Source organism: Rousettus aegyptiacus, unplaced genomic scaffold, assembly GCF_014176215.1.
Source record: "Rousettus aegyptiacus isolate mRouAeg1 unplaced genomic scaffold, mRouAeg1.p scaffold_m13_p_7, whole genome shotgun sequence".
In the NCBI taxonomy this organism is placed as follows: Eukaryota; Metazoa; Chordata; class Mammalia; order Chiroptera; family Pteropodidae; genus Rousettus; species Rousettus aegyptiacus.
This window is the reverse complement of record NW_023416310.1, coordinates 74,846,068-74,859,782: the sequence shown is the minus strand read 5'-3', so window position 1 is coordinate 74,859,782 and position 13,715 is coordinate 74,846,068. Positions and strand designations below refer to the sequence as shown.

Sequence of the window (13,715 nt, the reverse complement as noted above, 5' to 3'; positions counted from 1 at the left end):
TAGGTGGAGGAGGGCGACACACGACAGATGAACGTAACAAGGCTCCTGACTGCCTGCAGTTGCCATAGCAGCCCTGGACCCATATCCGAACTGCTTTGTGAGAAAGAAAGGAACGTCTAAAGTACCTGAGCCACTGTTATTGGTTGCATGCATGTGGTTGGGTGGGCGGGGGTGTCTTCGCCTGAGTATCTGAACCTATCCTAACAAATACATGGGGTTTCGGTTTCAAATTTTCATTCAGTCCTCTGGGTTCATGAGAACCCTCCGGTGCTCTGGGCCGTAGCAGATTAGAGTCACAGAAACTAGGGGCTGGAGAGAGCCCTGCTGTTGCTTGTCAGTCCTTTCTCAGAGCAGCCAAGCAGAGAATGAGATGCTCAGAAAGTTCATTGACTATAAACAGCCGAATAAGCCCAGCCAGGAGCAAGTGACTTCACCCTGCAGCTAAAGGGAAGTCCCTGGTCCCAGCGGAGAGATCCCTTCTGCCCCTAACTGCAGGTCAGGGCCATGTGCTGGAGGCTGGAGTCCCAGGTATGTAGCATTAAATGGTAAAACGGATAATGGGGAAGCTTTGAAAAGCAAGATGGGTAAAGAACTGCTGTTGAAATACACCCAACATTGGACCGACTTCTTCCTCTGGCTCAGAAATGAAGTCGTGCAGAGAGAGCTCTGGCCCTGGAGTCAGACGGGCCTGGGTTCAAGTCCCGGCCCCACCGTTCACTAGCTGGGTGGCCTTGGACAAACCCCCTCATCTCTCTGCTTCCTAATCTGTAAAACGAAAATAACCAGGCCCCCAGAGGTGGTTACGGGGAGTCGATGAGACCAATCATAGAGTCCTGGCACACAGCAGGGGCTTGGGCAGCAGTTGCTCTCAGGACCATCACGAGGTGGTGGGAATGACATGGTGGGGAGCAGGAGAGCCAGCCTCCGCACTCAGGTCCTGCCACTTGCTGAATGATCTGGAACAAGCGACCGAGGGCTCCTGAGCCTGTTTTCTTACTCATAGGATGGGGCCAGGGGGCAGTAGGGCTGTTGGGAGGATGAGGGACAGTATGCTAGGCGCACTGGGCACGGGCCCAGCCTCCGGGAGCTCAGGTGGGCATCACTCACTCTGCTTGACGTCACCATCAGGTGCTGGGCGGCCCTCGAACCGGCCGTCCCTCTGGTTGTTGAGCAGCTCCTTCTCCCTGCCCACCAAGTTCGGCTGCCGCGAGACTCCATCCAGGTCGAGGACGCCTGCGTGGGCGGATGAGCCGGGGCCTGGCTTCGGGGGTACGGGCTCCCCGCTGCTCTTCTTCAGGTATGAGGCTGGGGCCCAGCCCTCTTTGCCCTGGTACCTGGGAGGAGGAGGAAGGATGCTGGTCGGGCTGCCCTGCCAGGTGCATGGGAAGAAGCCGCGATCCAACTGTGCATCACACGATGGGTCACCAGGGCCCGGGGCTAGAGGCCAGCACGCAGTTCGCTGCCTCTGGACGAACCCTAAGCGCTGAGAGCTTGGCGTTCGAGGCTTTTGCAGCTGGACTCCCAGCCTCGCCTCTCACAGCAACCCCACATCTTCCAACCCCTATGTGCCTGCTTTTGGGGACCCTCCGCCTGGAAAGCCCCTTCCCCCGCTCCTTCCTGCTTCTCTGCCCCGGCTCTGCATAGCACCATTTCTTCTCTCAAACCTTTCCTGAGCTGCACAGAGAATGAGGCCCTCACTCCACGGTATCCGCTGTCGCCCGCACATACCACAACCCCAGGACCTATGACACAGCACCTGCCAGTGGCGGTCCCGTCCCCCACACCAGGACACGAGCTCTGGGGCAGGGCCCGCGCCTGAGCCACCTCTGTGTGTCAAAGGTCTCAGTGCCCGTGAAGTGAATGAAAAAATAAATAAATAAAAGGACAAATGGACTAACCACATTTGGGCCTGGCGAGGCGGGGCGGCCTCAGCCACAGTCGCTGCAGTGGTGAGTGGGCTTTGGGGTGAGAAAGGTTTAAATCCTGTTTCTGTCACGTTCTAGGTTCAGTCAAACCTTCAGATGACTGCAGCCCTCGCTGACACCCGACTGCAATCTCCTGAAGGACCCCGAGCCAATGAAGCCACCCTCAAATTCCACAGCTGCTAGGTTTTGGGATAATTGATGCAGCAGGATAGTGTACATACTCGAGACACGTTAGGCATCAGCATGGTTACCCCTTTGCGCCTTAGTTCTGAAGGTCCCCTCCCTCAGGAAGCCTTCCTGACCCCCGGTCCCGGAAGCCCCTGTTCTGTGCTCCAGACCCACCCCGTGCGCCTCGCCGACCTACTGTTCACTGCCCTGGCCCGTCATTGTGTATGAGTCTGTCCTCAGCGCCTGCTGGTGTGAACCTGTGTCTTTCTCGCTGTTGACGCCCCCAGCAGCCCGAACAGGGCCCGGCCCGGGGCGGATTCTTGGTGTGTGCTGCGGAATGAGTACAGTGCCACACGCTTGGCCCCATGTGTCTCGGCCCTGACATCCTGCCTCACACCGCAGCGCATACGCTGGGTCACGGGGACCCCAGGCTTCCTCATTTCCTACGGTCACAGCCTGTCTACTGGGGCGAGCAAGGGGGTTCCCAGGAGCTTCATTACTAAACCTGGGAGAGTCCCGGGCAGACCAGCACGAGGCGGCCACCCTACCTGCCCATGGGTTTCAGACTCCATCATGCGGGTGAAGGAGCTGTCACAAAGTGTCTGAAATGCCTTCGCTACTGGACCCTGAAACGTGAGGGTAACTGGTCGGCTCTAGGATGAGGTCCAGTCCCTGCGGGGTTAAGCGTCGTGACCGGTCTCAGAGAAGGGCTTGATGGGGCAATCACGCACAGGGCAGCTCCGCCTCCGTTCACTTCTTACGAGAAACATCTGGAGGCGGAGACCGGTCTTGCTCAACAGTTACTGCTATCTGTGGTTCGCTGTGTTTGGAGAAGATTTTGCTTATTATGGATTTTTAGAGAAGGCTCTAAGCCAAACGGCACAGAGGAGAAGCACCCTTTCAGGGCTCAGGCTGAAACCTCACCCTGTCCACAATGGCCTACAGACCTCTGTGCACCTGGAGCACACATGACCTGAAACCCGCCCAGCTACAGCAGGTACCTGATCTTCCACCAGCCTTCCAGGTTCTTCTGGATGACCTCCACCACGACCCCTCTCTCCAAATTCATTTCATCCTGATCACGAGCGGTGTACGGGTAGATGACTGTGTACTTCTCCTCTGCGGGGACAGAGGGATGCTGGAATAAATCGTTCAAGGACACTGACAGCCCCGGGATGCCGAGGGCCGAGGCTGTGTGATCCATGAGATGCGCTGGCTGATCGGAGGGAAGGATCTCCCCCAGAAATTTCTGTGCTCCCCCGGGCCCTCACTTAGCCCTGGACACCAACCCTGCGCAAGCAGCAACGGGACACAGGACAAAGGGCAGGTTCCCATCCCCCTGACGCCCCTCAGCATCATGCATTCGGCCTCATCTGCCTTAAACCTGTGCCTTCAAGGTCACCTTCCTTGACCTTGCCTTCTGTGACAGTCAGACCCACAGCACCCTCCTCCCCTCTACTCAGGTTCACTTAGTCCCTCCCCCACGACGGGAATTCCGGCCTAACACACCCTACTCTTATTTATTGTTTCCAGTTTGTCTCTCTGCTGGACTCTGAGCTTCCTGAGGGCAGGGATTTGCGTCTGTCTCCAGCACTGGGAACGGTCCTGGGAATATTAAGTACCTGTTTAGTAAATGAACAAGTCCTGGGGGGCCAGGTGGGAGCCGCCTTGCTCACACGACAGGGGGTTAAAATCTCTGGACTCCTCTATAGTTCTTGCTGGTGGGGGGTTCAGGGATGAGCTGGATTTGGCAGCACATGGCCTCGGGCCAAGGACACAGCTAGAAGTTTTCATTACCTAGCTGGTAACTGATCTTTATTTCTTATTAATTATTTCCAAGGCCCTGGATCCAACCATTCCTAAAGCTCAATTTGATTTTTCAAATTAATTTTTATCGAGAAATTGAACGCTGCATTATTTTTAGGTGTACAACATAATGATTTTAAATGTGTATATTTATATAGATCATAAAAAGATCTCCTGCTTCGATTTGCATTAATACGACTGGGGTGCCTTCCCCTCCCCTCTGTCTGGTCTCTGCTCCCTCCCTCAAAGCCAGGGGACCATCCTTATGGCTCCACTGCCTCCTAGAGAACTGCGTCCAGCTATGTCCTTCCAGCCTGGGCTCCGCTGAGAGGGCTGCTCATTGTCACACTCAGGCAGGGCCCTCCTGAGAGCAAGAGAATAACTCCCACCCCCAACCCGGCCAGCAGTGACTGCGAAGCCTGAGAACAGACGAGTGTCCCAGGGGAGCCCAGAGGCCTTTCCTGTTTTGGTTACATGCTGGCCCCCGGGAGGGACCGAGCCAGCTGTGGGCTGGTGTGGATGGTTAGTGTGTCGGGGCTGACTCCCTCTCTTTAGGAAAACACCGCGGGCTCTCTGTGGCCTGCCCAGCTGGTGCAGAGGGAGGCGGAAAACACACAGCGCATTTATTGATCGACTGACCTAGCCCACTGACCTGCTCCGTGGGGGCCGAGCTGACTCCAGTTGCACATATCCTGTGTCCGGCAGAGTCAGCTGTTCCCCACGCTCACAGAGGCGGCAGGGTGGGGTGTGGGTGCTATGAAGGGGGTGGGGGGTAGTTCAACCTTGTGAATACACAGAAGTTCTGTTGGTTGAGAAGGGGCGCTGCTTGTGTCCTGAACTAAGAGCAGTCAGTCCTACAGGCCCTGGGCTCCTGGGGCTGGCACCCTTCAGCTGGTGGCACAGGGGGATTCTCCAGCTCCCAGAGGCCTCTGGGCTTCATGGACACTCACTGATCCCTCACAAAGCTCAGGGTCAGGGTGGAAGGCCTTGTAGGCCGCGGGGTGGGCACCTGCTGGCACTGCTGCTTAGTGCCCATGTGCCCCTCCTCTGGTGGCACCGCCAGCCTCCGTCCACACGGTTTGGGTGAGGCTGACCTCACCACCTCCTGAAGGGAGAGGAGAGTGTGTGATCCCAGCCTGGCACCCCACCTGACCACTGTAATTGGTTAGAGGATGGCACATGACTCTCATGGGTCAGCTGATGAATCCTGGCTTTGCATTAATGGAGAAACTTTTTTTGGAGGATGTCCCTGAAGTGTGCCTAGAACTACTGCTACCATGAGAGAATGCTTCCGGCAAGGTAGAGGACAGAGCAGAGAGGTGGCAAGAGCGGGTCTCAGATCCCGGGGATGTTTTCAAGCCCCTGGATCCAGCCATGCCTGAAGCTAGCCCTACCCTGGACTTTTTAGTGATATACGTCAATGCACCTCCCTTTTTGCTGAAGCCAATTTAAAGTGGGGTTCTTTCCTTTGCCTAACAAAAGGAATGGGTCAGCATCACAGAGGCTCCCAGACTTCAATTTTTAAGCTGGGAAACTTGAGAGCCCAGGCTCCCTCCTCCCAAAGCGACATGCCACCACACGCACGGCACGGACAGGCGCAGCGTCTCGCATGCAGCAAGCACGGGCGGTGCACGGCATGGATGCGCATGCGGACACAGGGACCCGGCTCCAAACACCGGACACGAAGGAAACTCCGAGGTAGACACCTTGACGCCAGCTGATGGCATACAAGTCCCCCAGGGTCCGGCGGCGGCCCACAGGCCGGGGCAATGACCAGTACCTCCATGAGACTGGGCAGGCAGCATGTGGAGGCGAAGGGCAGAAGGCAGAAGTGAGAAAAAGCACTTCCTGTGTCTCCAGACAAAAGGGATACAGAGCATGTGTTCTCATCTAGGAGCCATTCTATGCCAAACCCTGGTGGCTCAGAGGGACCAAGGCCCTGAGCATTAACCTTGAACTCGAGTAAAGAGCCATCCAGTAAACATAATTCTCTTCCTGGCATGATTATAGAGGGGCACTAAGAGAAGCCCTTGCTGTAGGAGGAAGGAAAATGTACAACTCCTTAAGAAAATGTGGTCTCTCTCTCCCATCTCCTAGCTGTGTGGCCCCGGGCAAGCACTCTACCTTTCTGAGCCTGTTTTCTCATCTGTAAAATGGGGATAATAACTACCCCCTTACCGAGGCAAGCCATGGTAGTCGTCACTGTCTGAGAGCTGTGGTTTCCCCGTAGTACACTACTGCTCCCTATCAGGGTTCACTCTGCGGTATCCCCATGCCCAGCCAGGCCCTGCCCTACGGACACCAACCAACTGATGCTCTACTCTGAGGGCTGTTGGCCACTAAATGCAAAACTGCATACAATTACTTTGCTAACTTTGACCCTAGAAGAATTTCCCTCCTTGTCATCCTAGATATATACTTAAGTGGCTTTGTGCTTTCAGTCAACTAAAAGCCCCAAATAGTCAACACTAGGCAAGGCATAGCTATATGTCAACAATTGTTCTGAGTTACAGTTTTAGGTTCTCTGCCAAGCACTTTGCATGTGGGATCTCATTTAATTAAGGGGAAAAAAGAATCCCATGACGTAGACATCATCATTCCCATTTTTAGAGGAGGGGCTGAGTGGCAGAGAGGCTAAGCTGCTGGCCAAGTTCGCTCAGCCTGTAAGGTGCAGCTGAGATTCAAGTTCAGGTCTGTCTGACTCCAAAACTCTTCTGTTTATTAGCTAAGATGAACTCTACTTTTAGAAATGCTTCTGCGGGGGGAGGGAGTCAGTTGGGCCTCTGGATTTCTGACATGGCAGAAGCTACCTTTCAGGACACCTGAAGGTACAGTTCTCTGGGATATGCAAGCATGTGTGGGTGAGTGAAGGGGGTTCATTCAGCCCTAATGCAGATGCCCAGGCAGGACATTAAACCGACAAGGAAAGCAGAGATCCTTACAGATGGCTTCAGGTGGCTTGCAAATGAGCTGGAAGCAGCCCCAGCATCTTGGCCATCAGAATAATTCAAGGGAGGAAAAGTGACATGTTGACAGGGAACAGGCTGGGCCCTCCTGGGGCCCCATGGAGGTGTCACAAACCCGGCTCCGGCCAGGCACACCTGGATCAGCTCCTGAAAGTCCCTAAGGGTGGGTGGGCTTGCCCATCAGCCCTGACCCCATGGTCTGGCTGCGTGTCCACGGGCTACAGAGCCTAAGCCAGCAAGCAGCTGAGATGTGGAGGCAGAGGCCAAGGGAAGAAATCGGGTGACACCTGGCATAGGTCTCCCCAGAAAGCCCGGGGCTCGAGCCGTGGCCTACCTTCCTCAGGCTGCAGGGAAAACTCGTCCTGCACCCCATCCTGCCCTTCGAGACAGGTCGCGGGCACCCAGCCTTGCTCTTCAGCGGTGCTCACGAACCACCATCCTGGGAAAACGAGAGTGCAGACTGGCATCAGCGGGGTGGCCGTGCGGTCTGGGCATCGGAACCTAACAACGCATCCGGCCACGACATGGGTCAAGGCTCAGGGCAAGGCTCAAGGGACACTATTTTCCTGGTGAGACACAACTAGCCATGGTCACTGGCTGCTAACTGCTAAAGAGGGGTTAAGAGGACCCACTCCTGAGCCAGGGTGAGGGAGAGAAGGGTCCCCCCGAATGGTGAGAGTAAGGAATACAGCTACCTTCGCTGAGGTGTGCGAGGCACTAATCATTTCGCTGGCTTTGTTTTACATTGTCTTCATATTACCTTACCATCCCCCCTGCACAGATGAGGAAACTGAGGCTGCACGAGGCGGCAGATGTGCCCAAGTTCATACAGCTTACGGCAGAGCTGCGGCGCGTACCCTGGGCTGTCCGATACTGAAGCCACTGCTCTAGTAACTCATTTGATTTTGGGTCCGTTCATGTCAAGGTCAATCTGGCAGCAGATGTAACGGCTTGAGAGGCCTCTCACCCAGACTCAGGCCAGCCTTCTTTAGAAAAGCCTCTCATGGAGCTGTGCTGGGCAGAATAATGACTCGCCAAGGAGGTCCAGGTCCTCTATATGCGGTGAGTTATGTGGCAAAGAGGAATGGAGGTTGCAGACGGGATTACGATTGCTGGTCAGCTGACCTTCACGCAGGGAGACCATCCTAGGTCATCTGGGTGGGCCAATGTCATCGCCGGGCTCCTCACAGATGGGAGAGGGAGGCAGAGGAGTCATGGGAGATGTGCCGTGGCAGAAAAGCACACAGAGGTGCAACGCTGCTGGCTCTGAAGACAGAGGGAGGGGCCATCGTGCGCACACACACGCACGCACGCACGCACAGGCACAACTCGTTTCACGGCACTTCACTGTACTTCGCAGGTACTGTGATTTTTGCAAATTGAAGGCAAGACCCTCCACCAGCAAAAAATTTACAACTCGCTGAAGGCTCGGATGATGCTTAGCACTTTTTGCAATAAAGCATTTTTCATTAAGGTATGTGCATTTTTAAAGACATAACGCTATTGCACATTTAACAGACTATAGTCGTGTGTAAACATAACTTTTATACATACTGGGAAACCAAAAAATCCATGTGACTTGCTTAACTACGGTGTTCGCTTTATTGTGCGGATACAGAACCGAACTATCATTGAGGTCTGCCTGTACTGCACACAGACGTGTGTGCGCCTGTGTGTGTGCCTGTGCGTGTGCGTGCATGTGTATGATTATCAAGAGGATTCACGCCAACATGACAGAAGGGCTATCTGGGGTTTGCAAAGGCAACTAGGATCGAAGTTAGTGAAAAAAATTGATTTTAACTTCATTGTTTTAAGAAAAACGTATCCATGTATTACTTGGGTGAGTAAAAAATATATAATTAAAAATAAATGCTGCCAGTTTCTTGGCCAAGCTCTGACTGCCCGTCCTTTTCCCCCTGCTGGCCTCTGGACTACCAGGCTGGTCCCCGACAGCCCACTCTGGCTTCCAGTCGTCCGCAGTGCATCTTCCTGCTTCACTCAAGCGGGTGACCCAGGGGGCGGGCGCTTTCTTTTGTCCCTACAGAGCATCCTAGCCACACCCATAACCTGCGCATACTCATTCCCAGGAATTAGAAAGTCACATGGCCTTGGGGCTGGCTGGAATTGGTCTGGAATTCCAGCTCAGCAACCTTCTGGGAGACCTTGGGCGAGTGACCAAGTCACCAGGACTCTTGGTTCCTTTAGCTGTGAAGCAGGGATAACAATTGTTGAGTACTTCAGGACTTCTGGTTGGCTAATCCTGACCTCCTGACAAATGGGAACGGGGCCTACGTGCTGCTGGGAACACAGTCTTCCCCGTATTTCCTGGATCTTAAGTAGCTACTGGGGTATCAAAGAGATTTTTCCACTAATATTATTAGCCAGTGTCACGTTTTAGCCCCAACGAAGCCGGTGAGTTTACACCACTTTTTCCTGGAGAGGATCCACTCAGCCCCCCACACTTTGCCTTCGATGGTGCCAGTGGGCTGCTTCGTAGCTAAGAAGGCAAAAGGAAGGAAATCCACATTTTAGAGCCCCTCCTGCGTGCCCAGCACAGGTTCAGGCGCTCTCTACATATCATCTCGCTCGATCCTTATAATAGCTCTATGGAGCAGAAGTTTTCTTCATTTCGCAGATGAGAAAAGTGACGGTCAGAGAGAAGAAAGAACCCAGACTCCTGTGAAATGGAGAGTTCAGATAGGAAGCTAGGCTATGTGACGCAATTGTACCCAGTTCTGTCCCAGACCTGGCCGGTGTATGTGACCAGTGGTTCCCGCAATGGGCAGGTAGGTACACTGAAGGAACAGGCGGCGTGTCCGGCCCACACCAGAGCCCCCAGCTGACAGAGCCTTCGTGACGACTCCTGCAGTAAGCAAAGAAAAGCAACAGAGCGAATTTCCAGGGCGATGCTGGAGGCCCTGTCTCCAGGTGCTTTGAACCCAGAAGGAACGCTCACGAAATGAGGACCTCAGAACAGACTGGTAACACCTAACCCAGCAGGATGCTGGTGAGATGTGGCCAGGTCGGGTATTCTAGGAGGCCATCAGCCGGATCTGTAGAAACCGACCGGCCCGGATTGGCTATTGCCTTTTCCACGTGTGCAAGGGCTTCCTGTCCTACGGGCTTGGCGGGAGGAGACGTGGTCCAGGTCCCCACCTGACTCGTTCTTCTCGATGATGTCCACCACCTGCCCCACACTGAGGCTGATCTCTGAGCTCTCCTGCTTCTGGTAGTTTGCCACCACCACGTACTGCTCCAGGACCATGGGGTCCGCCGCGGTCAAGTCACTCCCTGTGCAGACAAAACGCCATCAGATGTCACATCTGGCCACCACCCATGCGGGAAAAAGCAGGAGCCAGGGGAGGAGGGCGGATCGGAAGGACATTCCAAATAGAGAAAGAAGTCACTACAGGACGGTCTCGAGGGTCACCTCATTCTTTCATTCACTTGCTCACTCGACCACCCCTGTTTACCCAGCGCCTGTGCTGTGTACACACTGCGTTAGGTACTGGGGGTTCTGAGTTGATCAAGATGTGGCACTTGCCCTGGAAAGCTGATAGCTTAGTGGGAAAGTTCATTCATTCACATCTATCTATCTATCCACCTACTCATCCGTCAGCCATTATTCATGCATCCATCATCCATCCAACCAAACATCCATTCATCTATCCATACATCCACCAATCCTTCATCTACCAAAAAGTATTCATCCATTAACTCATGAAGTCACCAACGATCCTCCAGACACTCTATTAGGTGCTGGGGGCACTAAAGTGAATGACACAGATATGACTCCCAGCCTCAAGTAACCTGATTCAGCTGTGTAGACACATACACAAGGTATACATGATCGGTAAGTATACTGAGAAAAAGCGTTCGTTTTCGATAGATGCATTTCTGGAAACAACCAGGGTGCTGGACAAAGAATGAACAGGAAAGAGGATGCTACGTTAAATGAGGTGGTCAGCGAGACCTCCCTAAGGCGGTGAGGGACAAGGCGTCGTGAAGAGAATGAAGAAAGAACAGAACAGGCGGACTGTGAGCCGGGGAAGGGCGTGGGGCCTGCTGTGACCTGGAAGGAAGCCAGGGAGACTGACGCCCAGTAGAGGCGAGAGTGGTCCAGTGCGAGGTCAGAGCAGGCAGGGCCTGCTGGGCCAAGGCCAGGCGTCTGGGTTCTGTTAACTTTTAAGAAGGGAATGATGAGTGAAGATATGCATCTTTAAGAAGCTAATTCTGGCTGCCACATGGAGAATGGATCGGAAACCAGATGGAGGTCAAGCTGGGAGGCAAGAGATGATGGTGGCTTTGGACCAGGGCTGGGGCAGTGGGGTAGAGGTGCTTCTGGGAGGCCGTTTCCACAGGATGCAGTGCGGCTGGTGTCCCCTGGGGTTGGGTGATCCTGGTTAAGTACTAAGACACACCTGATAGACAAATGAAAAGAGAGCGTGGGACATGGGTCATGTAAAGGGACATCTAAGTCCATACGCTCTAAAGAGAAGGGGACGATGCTTTTAGAGCAGCAGGCTGAGTGTGACGGGAGGGCAGCCTGACATTTGTGGCCACAGACAGGGCCCAGATTTTCTGAAATCCCTGATTCAAAATATTCCCTCCTAGTGTTTCCATAAGCCACAGAAATATCCAGGAAACCCCACATCTCTGTACCAAATACCCCCAGTCATAGAGGGTACGTGAGGGCCGGCTCACACTCAGGCGATTTGGTCCATCTTTTCCCAGCTCTCCTGGGTGGCATCTTGTCAGTCGCTTGAAATTAGCATCTGCACCACAGAAGTTGGCAAAAGCTACAGAGCAGGGCTGCCCACCAAGAGCTGGTTGTGAAGTCTCTCCCAGAATGCCATGGTGCTCCAGCCCCTGGCAGCCAGCAGCAGCACAAAAGTCCTTTGTTAGAACCAGGCGCTGTGAGCTTTTGATGTGCAAAATCAGAACAGGGCATGGTAGCTGGGTGAAGAGTCACCCCTATCTTTTCTACCAGACTGTGAGAAAACTTCCTCTGCCTTCTTTACCTTTGCATTCTCTAAGGGCCTAGAATATGTCGGGCACACAGTAGGTGCTTAATAAACACCGAATGAACCACCATTGCTGTCCCGTTCACTCAGCACTTAGTGCCGACGCTCAATGGACATCTGTGGAGCAAATGAACAAAGGAGGAATGGAGACTTCTAGAAACTCTTCATTTCTGCACGATGCTGCCAGCCAGGCTGCCGACAGGATTTGGGATACCTATGAGCGTGACACAATCAAGGACTCACGGCACTCTCTGCAAACAGGAAACGAGGAGGGCAGGGAGCAGAGTCTGGGGCTCTGGGCTGCCTGAGCATGTGGCTCGGGCACTGTCCCCGAGATGCGCTGCAGGCCCAGGTCTGAGTCTTGACTGTAGTTCCCTGGATTACGTGGTGCAGAAGAGAGTGCATGGGGTTGCTCGTCCAGCACCAGTTCTTCCTGAACAGGCTGCCTTCACTTCACCCACAGCACTCACTGATCGAAACCAGGAATACCAGAATTTGAAATACCAGGAGTCAAACCAGGCTTCAGGCCATTTAGGTGTTACGTGGAGACACCTACTGGTGGACTGTGATACCGCAGCAAAGCTCTATAATGCACAGTGACGGCAATACCTAGAAGTTCATGGGGGTAGGTAGCTAGGTGTGAAAGCGGAGTATTCCTAGGCAAGGAATGTCATTCTGTGGTCCCGCAGGCAATAAGAGAGAAAGAACAGGTCAGCAGCAAGGAGGAGATTCGACAGTGAAGGGTGCTTTTATCACCAATGAAGTGCTATACAATATTCTCAAGAGGCAAAAGCCTAACCTACCATAGAATTTTCTAGTTGGGCATGTTTTTATTCATGATGATATGTCTTAAAATTTTAAAATAACTGGTATGGACAAAACTGTGTGCCTCCAAAATTCATCGGTTGAAGCCCTAACCCCCACGGGATAGTATTAGGGTGGGAAGAGGTGATTAGGTTGAATGAGGCCTTGAGGGTAGAGCCCCCATAATGAGATTTGTGTCCTTATACAAAGGGACACTAGGGAGCTTATTCTCTGTCCCCACCGCGGGAGGACACAGGGGAGGCAGCCCAGTCTACAAGCCAGGAAGAGGGTCCTCACCAGAACCCAACCCAGCTGGTGAGCTGATCTCGGGCTCCCACCCTCCATACTTGTGAGAAAATAAGTTTCTGGAGATTTTTAAAGCCTCTCAGTCTATAGGATTCTGTTATAGTAGCCTGAGAAGACCAATACAAGTAACGATCAAGTAGAATTTTCTTTCCAGAAATCCACTATCCTGCCTGCCAGTCTTGCTCAAAGAGTCAGTAAATGAGAGAATACTTCAATAAATAATGGGCAGAAAACTCAGAAAGAAAGATGCTCCTTAAATAATCACATGACCTGTAAAACTTTGGTGGAAGGATTTTTTCCTGCAGGATGAGCAGAATTCGAGACCACATTAACCGAAGTCTGCAGGAGCCAAACAGCCAGGCATGACTGGAAAATTCTGGAGAGAGATAAACATTCTGCAAGTCAGTTCTGGCACAGAAATCTTGGGGCTCGGCTGTCAATCTTGAATCCCTTTCAAATTCAATCAATGAGGCTGGTTTTAACACAAAGGAAGTGTTCAAAGATCAGATGAAAAATAAGGCTAATCCCAGCATGGGTTCTTCGTCTGAATGAAGAAAGATGCTATTTTCCGCCCGGCCGAACTATAAATAAATCTGTCCCCCATCATTGCAGGTGAATGATGTAACAGTTGTTGCCACAAATTAGAGCTTCTTCTCTCTTTTCCAGACCAGTCCTCTCATCAAGCCTGTCTGACCGGACACTTTTGTTTTCACAAA

At 53.0% G+C, this 13,715-nt stretch overlaps 1 protein-coding gene across 4 annotated transcripts in view; it reads right to left on the bottom strand.

Moving 5' to 3' along the window:
• Positions 1-13,715, bottom strand: part of SH3PXD2B (SH3 and PX domains 2B) — a 90,617-nt gene that overhangs the window by 10,301 nt on the left and 66,601 nt on the right. For all 4 annotated transcript variants that reach the window (XM_036224338.1, XM_036224339.1, XM_016145098.2 and 1 more), the window contains exons 7-10: positions 10,022-10,156; positions 7,200-7,304; positions 3,095-3,212; positions 1,108-1,334 (exon numbers count right to left, since the gene is read on the bottom strand). In XM_036224338.1, the coding sequence (XP_036080231.1) occupies positions 1,108-1,334; positions 3,095-3,212; positions 7,200-7,304; positions 10,022-10,156 (585 nt within the window). The remainder of the gene's footprint in view (positions 1-1,107; positions 1,335-3,094; positions 3,213-7,199; positions 7,305-10,021; positions 10,157-13,715) is intronic.